The sequence below is a fragment of the Malassezia vespertilionis genome, chromosome 3 (assembly GCF_029542925.1).
Source record: "Malassezia vespertilionis chromosome 3, complete sequence".
NCBI lineage: Eukaryota > Fungi > Basidiomycota > Malasseziomycetes > Malasseziales > Malasseziaceae > Malassezia > Malassezia vespertilionis.
In genome coordinates this window covers 516268-528994 of record NC_079249.1, presented here as the reverse complement: position 1 = coordinate 528994, position 12727 = coordinate 516268, and the positions used below count along the sequence as shown (strand labels likewise).

General features: G+C 55.7%; 8 protein-coding genes across 8 annotated transcripts; 3 read left to right on the top strand and 5 right to left on the bottom strand.

Moving 5' to 3' along the window:
• Window positions 1–555: 555 nt before the first annotated feature.
• MVES1_001756 (uncharacterized protein) lies at window positions 556–2185 on the bottom strand (the record flags this gene model as incomplete). Its single annotated transcript, XM_056206597.1, has 2 exons — window positions 556–2064; window positions 2123–2185. 2 exons carry the CDS (start codon window positions 2183–2185, stop codon window positions 556–558), a joined length of 1572 nt encoding a protein of 523 aa, XP_056062572.1.
• Window positions 2186–2402: 217 nt separating this feature from the next.
• MVES1_001755 (uncharacterized protein) lies at window positions 2403–3128 on the top strand (the record flags this gene model as incomplete). The annotated part of the gene is made up of 4 exons (XM_056206596.1): window positions 2403–2608; window positions 2686–2836; window positions 2865–2945; window positions 2979–3128. The coding sequence occupies 4 exons, from the start codon at window positions 2403–2405 to the stop codon at window positions 3126–3128; spliced, it is 588 nt and encodes a 195-aa protein (XP_056062571.1).
• Window positions 3129–3213: 85 nt separating this feature from the next.
• On the bottom strand, window positions 3214–4843 carry MVES1_001754 (uncharacterized protein; the record flags this gene model as incomplete). The annotated part of the gene is made up of 2 exons (XM_056206595.1): window positions 3214–4722; window positions 4781–4843. 2 exons carry the CDS (start codon window positions 4841–4843, stop codon window positions 3214–3216), a joined length of 1572 nt encoding a protein of 523 aa, XP_056062570.1.
• Window positions 4844–5002: 159 nt separating this feature from the next.
• APS3 (Sigma-adaptin 3A) lies at window positions 5003–5863 on the top strand (the record flags this gene model as incomplete). Its single annotated transcript, XM_056206594.1, has 1 exon — window positions 5003–5863. One exon carries the CDS (start codon window positions 5003–5005, stop codon window positions 5861–5863), a length of 861 nt encoding a protein of 286 aa, XP_056062569.1.
• A 420-nt stretch (window positions 5864–6283) lies between these two features.
• On the bottom strand, window positions 6284–6697 carry MVES1_001752 (uncharacterized protein; the record flags this gene model as incomplete). The annotated part of the gene is made up of 1 exon (XM_056206593.1): window positions 6284–6697. One exon carries the CDS (start codon window positions 6695–6697, stop codon window positions 6284–6286), a length of 414 nt encoding a protein of 137 aa, XP_056062568.1.
• A 371-nt stretch (window positions 6698–7068) lies between these two features.
• Window positions 7069–8624, bottom strand: MVES1_001751 (uncharacterized protein; the record flags this gene model as incomplete). Its single annotated transcript, XM_056206592.1, has 3 exons — window positions 7069–7806; window positions 7838–7910; window positions 7939–8624. 3 exons carry the CDS (start codon window positions 8622–8624, stop codon window positions 7069–7071), a joined length of 1497 nt encoding a protein of 498 aa, XP_056062567.1.
• Window positions 8625–9037: 413 nt separating this feature from the next.
• Window positions 9038–11563, top strand: cut9 (anaphase-promoting complex subunit Cut9; the record flags this gene model as incomplete). Its single annotated transcript, XM_056206591.1, has 1 exon — window positions 9038–11563. One exon carries the CDS (start codon window positions 9038–9040, stop codon window positions 11561–11563), a length of 2526 nt encoding a protein of 841 aa, XP_056062566.1.
• Window positions 11564–11582: 19 nt separating this feature from the next.
• Window positions 11583–12650, bottom strand: FES1 (hsp70 nucleotide exchange factor fes1; the record flags this gene model as incomplete). Its single annotated transcript, XM_056206590.1, has 1 exon — window positions 11583–12650. The coding sequence occupies one exon, from the start codon at window positions 12648–12650 to the stop codon at window positions 11583–11585; it is 1068 nt and encodes a 355-aa protein (XP_056062565.1).
• Between the last annotated feature and the right edge of the window lie 77 nt (window positions 12651–12727).

Here is a 12727-nt window from a genome sequence, read left to right as displayed (position 1 = left end):
GCTCCCTGTAGGTAAAACGAAGCAATGCCGACTTCTATCATGTACCCATAAACGCGATACCTGTGCAGGGAAGTCGTAGAAGAGCTATGTACATGTATAGGACCCGCCAGTGTGCGTTGGGTATGGCTATACCATAAATACATTATCGGGGCCACACTCAAGTCATGCAGAAGAATTGGCCATACGTTTAGGTGTGCATTTTACTTAGTTCATCCAAAGCTTGTCGCACACTCGAGCCCTGGCGTGGCTCCCGTTGCGCTTTGAGGCGCACGGCAGGTGCTGCTTCGGCAGGATTGTATATTTCGCTCACCAATGCATCCAATTGCTGGCGCTGCTCATCGTCTCGACCTTTCCGCACTGTATCTTTGGCAGGTACAACTTTACTGCGCCTCATCCTCGAATTTTTAGGCGCAAGCGTTGGTTTGAGCCCACGCTGCGTAGGTTTGCTTTTAGGATCTTTAGGCATGAGCGAGCCTGGGGGCTTTGTTAGCGATGGTGTGCTTATGTCATCCAGAGTGCGTCAAGTGGAGTGATATTGGTCTACAGGTTGAGTTACTAAAGACGAGCGTCCTTGGGGAAGGCACGGATCGCCTGTCTAACACCAAGGTCAGCCATGATCTCTTCGGTGCCTCCGAGAATAGCATCAAACTTGTACGTGCGGTTGTACATCTCAATCGGCGCACCCAACCCCGTCTTAGTAAGACCACGGCCACCCATAATTTGTACACCATTGTCTGCCACTTCGTGCGAAACACGCGTCATCCACGCCTTCATCAATGCAATCTGACCAGCAAGGTGCTTGGCCTGATCCTTGTAGTCCATGTTGTTCATCTGATACGTAATGTTCTCCAAATAAGCCTGGCAAGCCTCGTTCTGTGCAAACAGGAATCCAAGCTTTTGACGCACAACAGCCTGGTTCGACAGCGGCTTGCCGAATACCTTGCGCTGCATCATCCATTTAAACAGCACCTCGCATACAGCGCGGGAGCCACGGGAAACACCACAGCACATAACCCAGCGTTCATGGTTAAAGTTGGAAAGGACAATCGGAATACCCATGCCGTCAACGCCGACCAAGTAGCGGCTAGGCACCTTGATATTGTTGAACATGACAAATGCAGTGCCTGCAGAGGTAGAATAGGACGTGTGCAACTGTCGCGTTTCCACGCCAAGAGCACGCGGGATCAAAATGACACCAAAGCCCTCGTCCGTGCGCACGGCGGTAGTAAAGTAGTCGGCAAAGTGGCCGTTGGTAATCCACTTCTTGGTGCCGTTGACAATGTAATGCTCGCCGTCTTCGGTCTTCTTTGCGTACGTCTTCAAGCCCATAACATCGCTACCGGCAAACGCTTCAGTAATTGCAAGCGAAATAAACTTTTCGCCGGCCAAAACGGGCTCGACAATCTCCTTCTTCAAATCGTCAGAGCCAAAGTTGAGAATAGGCGGCAGTCCAATGACCATACCACCATTAAATCCATCCATGAATCCACGGTAGCCACAGCGAGTAAGCTCTTGAGTAATAATCATCTCGTGGAAGTAGTCAAACTCTTCGGGCTTGATATCGGCAAATAGTTTGCGGCCATGGAGGTGTTTACCAGGGCCCAGGCGCATAGCGTTCAGGCCAAGCTTGCCAAACATTTGCACAAGCTTGGGGTCGGGACGCTTGCCGTCCGCCTCGCGAACCTGCGCCTCGGGCGTGACGTACTTGTCGACCAAAGTCCGCATCTCTCTCTGGAGGCGGCGGTGCGACTCGTTGTAGTACGGCGACTTGTACTTGGGCAGCAGCCAGGTAGGCTCTGCATATGGGACTTGCGAAAGCTCACCGGCCTGAGGGTAGCGCACCTCCGACTCTTCGCCCTCGATCTGCCCAACAATCATCTTCTGCGTGCCCGGGCGTTGCAGGATGGCAACATTGTGCAGACCAAAAAACGTCTCTGTTGCATCTTGGCCCGCAATGTCAGGCTGTTGCAGAACAGCCTCGCCACCCGGGTGGACATCAATAAAGTCGCTCAGGTCGTACACGTAACTGTCGACAATGATCCAGAGATCGTCGGGTTTGTTGTGCTGTCAAGTGTCAGTACGTTGTCCAAGCATGCCCTTGCGCAAGAGACTGCATACGTACCTTGGCGACTTCATCGCGCGAAACACGCTTGTACTCTTTCTTTTGATTAGGTTGAGCGGACATAATGTAGTGTACGTTTGTGGCAACCGAGCTTCTGCGCGGAAGTGGGGTAAGCGAAAACTGCGCTGCCGGCAAGCACACAATTACGTTGCCTTTGGTTGGGCACAAAGCCGGCCGAGTGCAGCGCCCCGGCAGAAAAGAAGAAGCCGAAAAAGCCACATGGCCCGAACTAAGCCACGTGGAAGAAAAGTGTTGCGCCGCACGTCCTCTGCAGGTCGATATGGGCCTGCTCACAGTGATTCAAAAAAACAAGTGTGCGTGCACGCAGGGTGCTCATAACGCAGACAAAGACAAAGAAGTACGTGTCCTTTTTCTCGGCTTGGATAATGCCGGAAAAACTACGACCCTCAAGCACCTGATGAACGAGCCTATTGACACGGTGAGTCCCACATTTGGGTTCTCCATCAAGACATTCATGCATATGGGGTACGTTAAGCCAACTAGTTGCTGACACGAAAGATATACTGTAAATATATGTGCGTGTCATTGCAGTGCTCATACAGCGTAGGGGATGTGGGTGGCCAGCGCTCGCTACGCCCATACTGGCGCAACTACTTTGAGAAAACGGATGCGATTGTCTGGGTGGTTGACAGTGGCGATCCCGCGCGGCTAGAGGATTGCCGCAAGGAACTGTGGAATTTGCTGGGAGAAGAGGTACATTGTTTATTTTGCTGACGTGCAGAGACTCGCTGGTGCGACGGTCCTTATCCTCGCCAACAAGCAAGATATACCCGGCGCGTATACGCCGGAGATGATCAAAAAAGTAGGTACACTACGTCGATACTCACATACACAGGCGCTCCAATTAGAAGACATTCATGCACATTCGTGGCGTATTCAGGCGGCCAGTGCGGTAACAGGTACGAATATCAACGAAGGGATGGATTGGCTTCTCAAGGATATCGCATCGCGTCTGTATTATTACGGGCCAGAAAGTAGTGCCTAAAGGCGGAGTGCTTGTGTTACAATAGCCTATGTGTATTCCACGCGCCGCTCGCGCATCGCGCCGCAATCATGACTATCAGGAATGTCTAGAGTCGAGCACCGCGCGGATAGGATCGAATCGCTTGGCGAATACCGAGATCCGACATGATTTCCTCCGAGCCGCCTAGCACTGCGTCAAACTTGTACGTGCGGTTGTACATTTCAATCGGCGCACCCAACCCCGTCGTTGTCAAACCACGACCACCCATAATTTGAACTGCATTGTCTGCCACTTCGTGTGCGACGCGCGTCGACCACGCCTTTAGCAGCGCAATCTGCCCGGCAAGGTACTTCGACTGATCGTTATAGCTCATATTGTTCATCTGGTAAGTGATGTTCTCCAAATAAGCCTGGCACGCCTCGACTTGTGCAAGCAGGAACCCAAGCTTTTGACGCACAACAGCCTGGTTCGACAGCGGCTTGCCAAACACTTTGCGCTGCATCATCCACTTAAACAGCACTTCACAGGCAGCGCGCGAAGAACGAGCAACGCCGCAGCAAATGACCCAGCGCTCGTGGTTAAAGTTGGAAAGGACAATCGGAATACCCATGCCATCCTTGCCGACCAAGTAACGACTGGGCACCTTGATATTGTTGAACATGACAAATGCAGTGCCTGCAGAGGAAGAATAGGATGTGTGGATAGGGCGCGTTTCTACGCCAAGAGCACGCGGGATCAGAATCATGGCATAGCCCTCGTCCGTGCGCACGGCGGTAGTAAAGTAGTCGGCAAAATGGCCGTTGGTAATCCACTTCTTGGTGCCGTTGACAATGTAATGCTCGCCGTCTTCGGTCTTCTTTGCGTACGTCTTCAACCCCCTTACATCACTGCCAGCAAACGCTTCGGTAATTGCAAGCGAAATAAACTTTTCGCCGGCCAAAACGGGCTCGACAATCTCCTCCTTCAGGTCGTCAGAGCCAAAATTGAGAATGGGTGGCAGTCCAATGACCATACCCCCACTCAAGCCAACCATGAATCCACGACTACTAACGCGTGCAAACTCTTGCTTGATGATCAACTCGTGGAAGTGGTCAAACTCTTCTGGCTGAATATCGGCAAATAGTTTGCGTCTGAGCAAATGCTTGCCGCTCCCCATTTGCATGGCGTTAAGCCCGATTCTGCCAAACATTTGCACAAGCTTGGGGTCGGGACGCTTGCCGTCCGCATCGCGAAGTCGTGATTCTGGAATGACGTGCTCGTCGACCAAAGTCCGCATCTCTCTCTGGAGGCGGCGGTGCGACTCGTTGTAGTACGGCGACTTGTACTTGGGCAGCAGCCAGGTAGGCTCTGCATATGGGACTTGCGAAAGCTCACCGGCCTGAGGGTAGCGCACCTCCGACTCTTCGCCCTCGATCTGCCCAACAATCATCTTCTGCGTGCCCGGGCGTTGCAGGATGGCAACATTGTGCAGACCAAAAAACGTCTCTGTTGCATCTTGGCCCGCAATGTCAGGCTGTTGCAGAACAGCCTCGCCACCCGGGTGGACATCAATAAAGTCGCTCAGGTCGTACACGTAACTGTCGACAATGATCCAGAGATCGTCGGGTTTGTTGTGCTGTCAAGTGTCAGTACGTTGTCCAAGCATGCCCTTGCGCAAGAGACTGCATACGTACCTTGGCGACTTCATCGCGCGAAACACGACGGTAGACCTTCGCTGTCTTGGGTTGTGTCGACATGGCCGTGTGGATCTCTGCGAAACTCTCTCAGCGGTAAAGCATGCGCATCAATCCAATTTCTCCCATTGGACGTGTGGTTGCCCAACAATTTTTATTGAACGTGGAGGCAGCGCTCGAATGAGATAAGCCGAGGTCGACAACGATCCAACCTCGCGCTTCATGACGATCCGTGCAGTGCTCATTTTTAATAACTATGGGAAGCCACGGCTCACGAAATTCTATTCAAAACTTGCTGCGGATCGACAGCATGCGCTCATTCAGCTCATTTTCCAGCTGGTGAGCCGACGGAACGATCGGACCGTGTGCAATTTCCTCGACGCTCCGGAGCTTACACCGCTACTGCCGCCGCCGGTGATGAATGCGTGGACAAAAACCAGTACATCCGAAGAAGTCAGCGTATCTGAAACGAGTTCACTTTATCCTGATGACGACGATAAAGGCTTTGACCCGTGGATCCAATACGAACGGACGCAGCATGAGATACCGAGAGATAAAAAATGCCGGTGGCGTCCCGACGATGAGCTCCGCGTGATATACCGACACTATGCAACGCTCTATTTTGTCCTAGTCGTCGACCAAAGCGAGAGTGAACTTGGTATACTGGATTTGATTCAGGTGATTGTTGAGGCATTAGATCAATGCTTCGAGAACGTATGCGAGTTGGATCTCATTTTTCATTTTGACCAAGTACATGTCATCATCGATCATATCATTCAAGGCGGACTGGTCCTCGAGACAAATATTAACGAAACGGTGGCAGGAGCACAGACTGTGTTGCAAGCTTATAAAAATGCGTCTGGCGCCTCGGGCGGTGCGCTGAGTGCGTTCAGCGCCGCACAAAACGCTACATCGCTGCTCGCGCCACAGGCTTTGCTGCAGCAATGGAATACTATGTCCTTCAGTACACTTGCAGAGCGTGGAACGGATGCATTCGGTGTCCTGCAGCAGCTTGGAAGCCAATATTGGAGCTCGGAAGGCCTTGGTTCAAGCCGGCCACAGGGGCGATCGTTTTGGATTTAAGGACTTGTACCAGTACGATACCAGGCAGCGAATGCCGTGTATATAGAAATCAAATATCATTTCACTAAAGAGAGTCCCTAGCCGACCAGCGACTAAGAGAACAACGATTTAAACGAAGAGTAAAATAAAATAAGAAAGAAAAAAAAGCAGGTATCGAGGCCAGACTTGCTTCGCCTCGTACAAGTCTTTTTTTTAAAAACGTTGCAAGACAACGTAAACGCGTAAGTGCAGATGCGGATTGACTTGTTGCAATCATCATCTGAATGTGTTCAGCAGAAAAATCATAATATGACGAATTCGATCCGCTCGAACCACAACAGCATAAACCCTTTTCATATAAACCGAAGAACCTTTCCATAGTGAACCCTTGATAAACCTGTGCTTCAACACTTGCAAAAGCACATGTTCGCCAATGAAATCTTACAAAAGCTTGAATTTCATGCCAGTAAGCACACCCTCGTCGAGATTGGCAAAGTGCGAAAAGAGACCCTTGGTGGCGTCAAAGTGACCATACGCACAGCCGTCACAGTAGTCACGAATGGTGGCCTTCACAGACTTGCCCTGGTAGTGGAGCTCAACACGCTGGTTGCAGGAGCCGTAGCCACCGTTCTGGGCAACAGCCACGACAAGCTCATCGTCACCGGGAGCCGAGCCACCGCAAGCAGGGTTGCTAAGCATACCACCGCCGTACCAGGTGAGCTTACCAGAGCCACGCTTTTCGAGACCAGCCTCCTCGGCCATACGGGCCTTGACAAGGTGGGCACGGGGAGCCTCAGCGGCAGAGACGGAAGCAAGGGCAATTGCAGCGGCAGCAAGGAAAGCGGCAAACTTCATAGTTGGTCTGTAGAGTATAGTTAGAGGAAAAGAGTTTATGAGTGACACGACCAGTCGTGCAGGGGTGGATGCTGAAGAGGTGCGAAAGGGCGGATGAAAAAGGTTTGTACAAACAGATAGTGCCTATATACGGGTCTTTACAACCCTGCCAAGCTGGCCTCGGTGGCCGCTGGGCACTGCGCGTTGGCACGCAAGCAAAGCGCGTCTTCATCCGAGTTGCACCAATCACATCGGTACCCAAGGAATAAACAGATGTAATTATGTAATTCCGTTGCGTACAGTATGTGCATGCAAGCGCCACAGCGCCACTAGAAATTAGGTTTATATGCATTATACAAATATTTGCATATTGTGGCGGCACCGCCGAATTCCTACGTGTGACATGCCCCATCAGTAGTAATCAATGACCAGCAGCGCCGCATTCCCGTCCCCATCGTAGCAGACTCCACTTCTGCAGCAGTCAGCCATGCGCCATGGCGCTCCACATTGTGATGCACCTCAATGGATGGATCAAATGCAGTGCTGGCGTCGAGCAACACGACTTGCAGGTCCCATACAAGATGGCTAAACACGTGGCGCACCGTGCCTTGTGCGTGCGCGTTGGACGCAACCACGCCGATAGGCGTCTCGGTCGACGGCCAGGGCGGTGGGAGACGGTGCTGGATATAGCCACGTGCAGTATCGAGCAAGTTGGTCTGTGCACCGTCTAGAAGCAGTTGCATGGGAAACTCCCACAGGCCTGCGAGGAGTCCCTTGTCAGGGCGCTGCTCTACCCAGAAGCGGTCCTCTCCAGGCGGACCATCCGGCGGGGGAGATGCGCGCACGATGCATACCAAGCGAGGCTCGATAGGCGATGCTTGTTTCGCAACTTTCAAGGGAAACTGACGCACATATTCTAGCGTCTGTTGCGCCGCGTGTGATGCTTGTTGCTCGGGCTGTGACGGTGGTGCTGCCCCAAACAGCGTCGTCTGCTTCATCTTTTTCTTGGGCGGTGCTTTCGGCTGCGGAGCGGCGATGGCCGTTTGTTCAGGGAACGGCGCGCAAAACGTGCACACGTCCTCCATATCGGGTATATCATTGTGTTGTGCCGCATCGGCGGGCAAGTTTCCCTTTGGTGAGATGCATAAAAGTGAGACATACCTCGGCGTATACCATGCAAGTGCGCTGAATCGGGCAAGCATTGCATTCGGGACGCTGTGCAGTACACAAAGTGCTGCGTGTGAGTCAGGCAGTGTACCTACCTTCCGAGCTCCATTAGCGCTTGGTTCCACTGCCCGGGAGTTGCACTGTGTTCGGGCACCTGGCCATCACCATTAGCATGTGCTGCGGCCTGCTCGACCAAAAGGCGCGCCATGTCCCAGAGCAAGTCGACGGTTGCCTTGGATTTAGGGTCCGCGTACAGCCCAGTCTGCCTGCTCAGTACGCGCGCAATGTTCCCGTCCAGTATTGGTACGGCATGCCCGAACACTATGGACGAGATGGCGCCGGCTGTGTAGCGCCCGACCCCTGGCACCATCTTCTGCAAATCCTCCACGTGTGCGGGAAGCATGCCCTGCAGGGTTGGATGGTGTACCACACTTTGCGCTGCCTGGTGAATGCGAGTCGCACGACTATAATAGCCAAGGCCGCGCCATGCACTGAGCACGTCGTCGCGCGTCGCACTAGCGAGCGCCTCGATGGTCGGCCAGCGCTCCATCCACCGATTCCAATAGTCGCGCACCGTCTCGACGCGCGTCTGCTGTAGCATAATTTCAGAGATCCATACTTGGTATGCGCGCACCTTGAGGCGCGCGTGCATACTGGGGCCATCGTCCTCGGCATGCCGCGCACGCTTTGCAGAGCGTGCATTGGGATCAATCCATGGCTTGCGCCACGGCATGTTGCGTGCATGCTCCTCGCCGTCGAACCACGCAAGAAGCTGCTGCATGCTTTCGTGTACGTCGAGCAGTTGCGGGCGGTGGTATGTTGCCGAGTGCAGACGCAACGGAGGCACTGCAGGCGATTGGGGTAGTGTTTTCCGGGGCGTGGATATGTATCCGTGGGCAGACTGCGCGTGGCGCAGCGTGTGTTTTGACGGCATCGAGAGCCCGTTTCGTCAAAGAACTATGGTGCGTACTCCGTGTGCAAATGGCACGGACGCTGTCCAGCTCTCCACATGTAGCAGATTTCGCCAAATGGGCCTCTTTTGCGCCTCCACGGCCAACACCAACGCGGATGAAAAAGCGGCGTACCTCAACAGAGTCGCCCAGATTCGGCGTGGCAGCATCGCCACTAGCCCGGCACGGCGACCACGGCAGCCCCCTTTTACTGCACAATAACAAAAATATCGGTCTTTTTTCTATGGATACCAGCACCAGTATAGCTCGCCAGGATGAAGATGCAAGCAATAGCGGACTACTCGACCTAGGCCCTATGCTCTCCCCAATCAAAGGTGCCAGCAGTACACGGCGCCAAGGACTGTATACACCCATTCTCGGCCCCCAGGAAGAGGCGCCGATGCTGGAGCCCCCGCCGCTGCTTGGGAAAGGCAAACGAATTCCACGCCGTTCGTCCGAAGGCGCGTGGGCGGGACCCAACTCTCCCCCCCCCGCGCAGCGCACCGCGTCGACGGACTCGAACCGCAGCGTAATAATACACGAAGAAAACGTCACCGGCGAGTGGGGGCGCCCAGAGGTCCCCTCGCCCAGCAACAGTGCGCAGCCAGCAACAGCCGCGAGCACGCATGCACGGCTCCCTGCGCGCATGCGCCGCTGGATGCACGATGCAATGAAGCAGCACATGTACGAGACGGCTATTTTCTGGGGAAAGCTCGTGGTGGCACTGGAGCCCACCGAGATTGCATACAACGACGTCTATTGGCTCGCACAGGCATACTTTCTCACGCACCAGTATGCGCGTGCCGAACAGCTACTTACCACGCCGCTGCGGCGCGGCGCGGCGGACCACGCTGCACTACCCACCGACGCGCTCCCCAATGGCTTGCCTGATGCGCTGTACGACGCCGTGGAATCCACACGCGCGCACAGTATCTTGCCTCAATCCATTCGTGTGCGCAGCGGCCGCGCGGGTGTGTACGGCGGCGTGGAAAGTAGCGACGGGCATGAGGCGCGCGAGACTTCCAAGGAAGATGACGAGGTGGTCGAGATGCTTGGCGTGCCGGGCGAAGCTGCGCGTCGTCGCAAGCGACCCCCATCCTCCTCTCCCGAACGCTCGCAGGACCCCTTTTGCCCCAAATCGCGCCCCTCTTCCACCTTTGCGCACGTTGACGAAGAGATCCAGCGTATTGTGCATGCACAGGAGCGCACCGAGGAATTCGGCCCGTGCATGGTCAATTGGAGTGCGCCGTGTCGCTACCTTGCTGCGCAGAGCCAGGTCCGGCTTGGCAAACTGTACGAGGCACTTGAGCTCACGGGCGAAGATCACACGCGGTGGACCAGCGGGGGAAAAGCGTCGGTAAAGACGCCTGCGCTGGACGGTGGCCTCAAACTTGGCTCCTCCGTGTGCCATTTACGCGGGCAGATTTACCTGCGCCTCGACCAGGTGGCCAAGGCCAAAGAAGCATTCATGCTTGCGCTGGCCCTGGATGTGAAGAACTACGACAGCTTCACCGCGCTGATCGACGGCAACTTGCTAGGCGCCGAAGAACAGTGGGACTTTGTGCAGGCGCTCGAGTTTGCAGCGCAAGCAGGCACAGAAAAAGGCGCCGCGGACGACTTTGAGGTTGTGCGCCTGCTGTACACGACGCGCCTTGCGAAACAAAGCGAGGAGCACATCAGGCGCGCCGCACACGCGCGACAGCTCCTGTGTGCCACGCCCCTGCGCGCGAGTCCCGACGTGCTGCTGGGCCTCGCCGAGGAGCTTTATGCGTGTTTGCGGTACCAAGATGCATACACCGTCACCAGCTATACCCTCCAGCTCGATCCCGCCTACGCACTGTGCTTACCGATCCACATAGCGTGCGCGTATTATCTTCCGCAGCTGCGCCCCGCGCTCTTCCTCCTTGCGCACAAGCTCACTGATTCGAATCCCGAGAGTGCCGAGGCGTGGTATGCTGTGGGCGTATGGTATGCAAGCGCGGCGCGGTGGCAGGAAGCGCGGCGCTATTTCAGCAAATCTTCTCTTCTGGATCCGCGCTTTGCCCCTTCTTGGATCGCGTTTGGGCATAGCTTCTCGCTGGAAGGCGAATCGGACCAGGCCATCACCGCCTACTCGACGGCCGCGCGCAAGTTCCAATCCTCTGGGCTGCCGCGCCTTTTTATCGGGATGGAGCACTTGCAGCAAGGCAACAAGAACCTCGCGCTGATTTTTCTCAACAGCAGCGCCGCCGAGCTCGGCGACGATCCGCTGTGTGCCAACGAGCGCGGCGTAGCTGCGTTTCACAACGGGCAGTATACCCAAGCCATCGCGCTTTTTCAGGCCGCGCTTGCTGTTGCCGCAGATACGCAGCAGCCAGCCGCGGCTTGGGTCAGCGTCCACTTGAACCTCGGGCTTGCGCTTCGCCGTGTGCGGCGCGACGACGAGGCGCGCGCGCGCTTTTTGCGCGTGATTGAATGCGATACGAGCTGTGCGCCTGCGTACATTGCTCTTGGAATGTGTGCGCACCGACAGGGCGACTTGGCCGACGCGATCGGATGGTACCACGAAGGGCTCGGCATCGATCCGCGCGATGCCATCGGCACAGAGCTCTTGACCATCGCGCTTGAAATGCGTGTCGCGCAAGGCCTTCCTGCCGGGCTGCTCGACCACTCGCACGAAGAGACGAGCGAGATGTGGGAAGCGGCCGTGCGCCAAGGCGAGGAGCTGTACGAGCACGAAGCCGATGTACATGTTGATGCGATGTGCGAGACAGGGTCGTTGTGTACGTAATGGTGGTATAGCTATTGAATTATGCAATCGCGCTGCGCAGCGTGTCCAACGCAGCGTTATCTATGCCGAGTTCTGCAGCGCGCGAGGCAATCCCTGGCTCGGACGCGGAGGGCGCAGCGTCGAGCTCTGCGAGGAGCGCCTGGAATGCTTCTCTCGGCACGGGTGCGTGGGCGGAGTACGTGACGAGAGTTTGGACGGCCTTTCCAGCATAGTCCAAGTAGCTGCGTGTGGGCTCCCCATCACACGTTGCCGCAGCCTGTGTTGCGTTGGGCAGGACCGAGGCGAGCAACGTGTCGAGAATACGGTGATCGACCATCGCCTTGGCTACGTCGGGCGCGGGTGCAGAAAACTGGAGCGTTGCTGGGCCTTTTTCCAAAGGAGCGTGCGCGTCGCTTGTAGGCGGCGCGGAGTGTGTGTTGGGAACGGCGTGGCTGGCGTCCTCGCTGAGGAGCTGGTTCAAGAGGAAAGCTACTTTGCTGCGCACAGCAATGCTCGAATCGAGCAGTCCAGCATGGAGCGCGTCCCAGCCATGCAGCTCGGAAAATTGGAGGGCGGCGTAGGGAAAGTTTTTGATCATGGCGCCGATGCCGTACATGGCCTTATTCCGCACGTCCTTGCTGGGCGAGGACAGGAGTTCGAGCAAGCGTGCGAGTGCGCCGTGCTCGAGCGCGGCAACTTGGCCCTTGTCGTTGTTTTGCACGGCCGTGCCGACGATCCATGCACTGGCCTGCTGGATGGCAGGCGTAGGCTCTTGTAGCAAGTGCACCACCGCCGGCCACATGTTCATGTTCTGCATGTTGTTTGCATTGTCCACCGTCTCAATCAGCATCTCAAAATTGTCCAGCGCGGTGGTGCGGTCTTCCACAGACCTGCGTGTATCTGAACCGACAGCGAGCTCCTCCCTCATCATCTGCGCCTCGCTCTTGCCCATCAGGGCGTCAAACAAACCAGGGTCGGCCAAGTCGGGGCGTCTGCCCTGCGCAATGGCTTCAGATACCTCGGCTACGGAAGACGATCCGTCGGGACGCGCGGGTGCGTTGCGCAAGCCCCACTGCAGGAGCTCATTCGCGTTCTTGTTGTCCGTCATTGTGGCGGCCGTGCACGGCGCGCTCCTTCCTATGCGAGCGTCCAACCTTCGCTGCATTTCGGCGCGGTTCCGCGCGC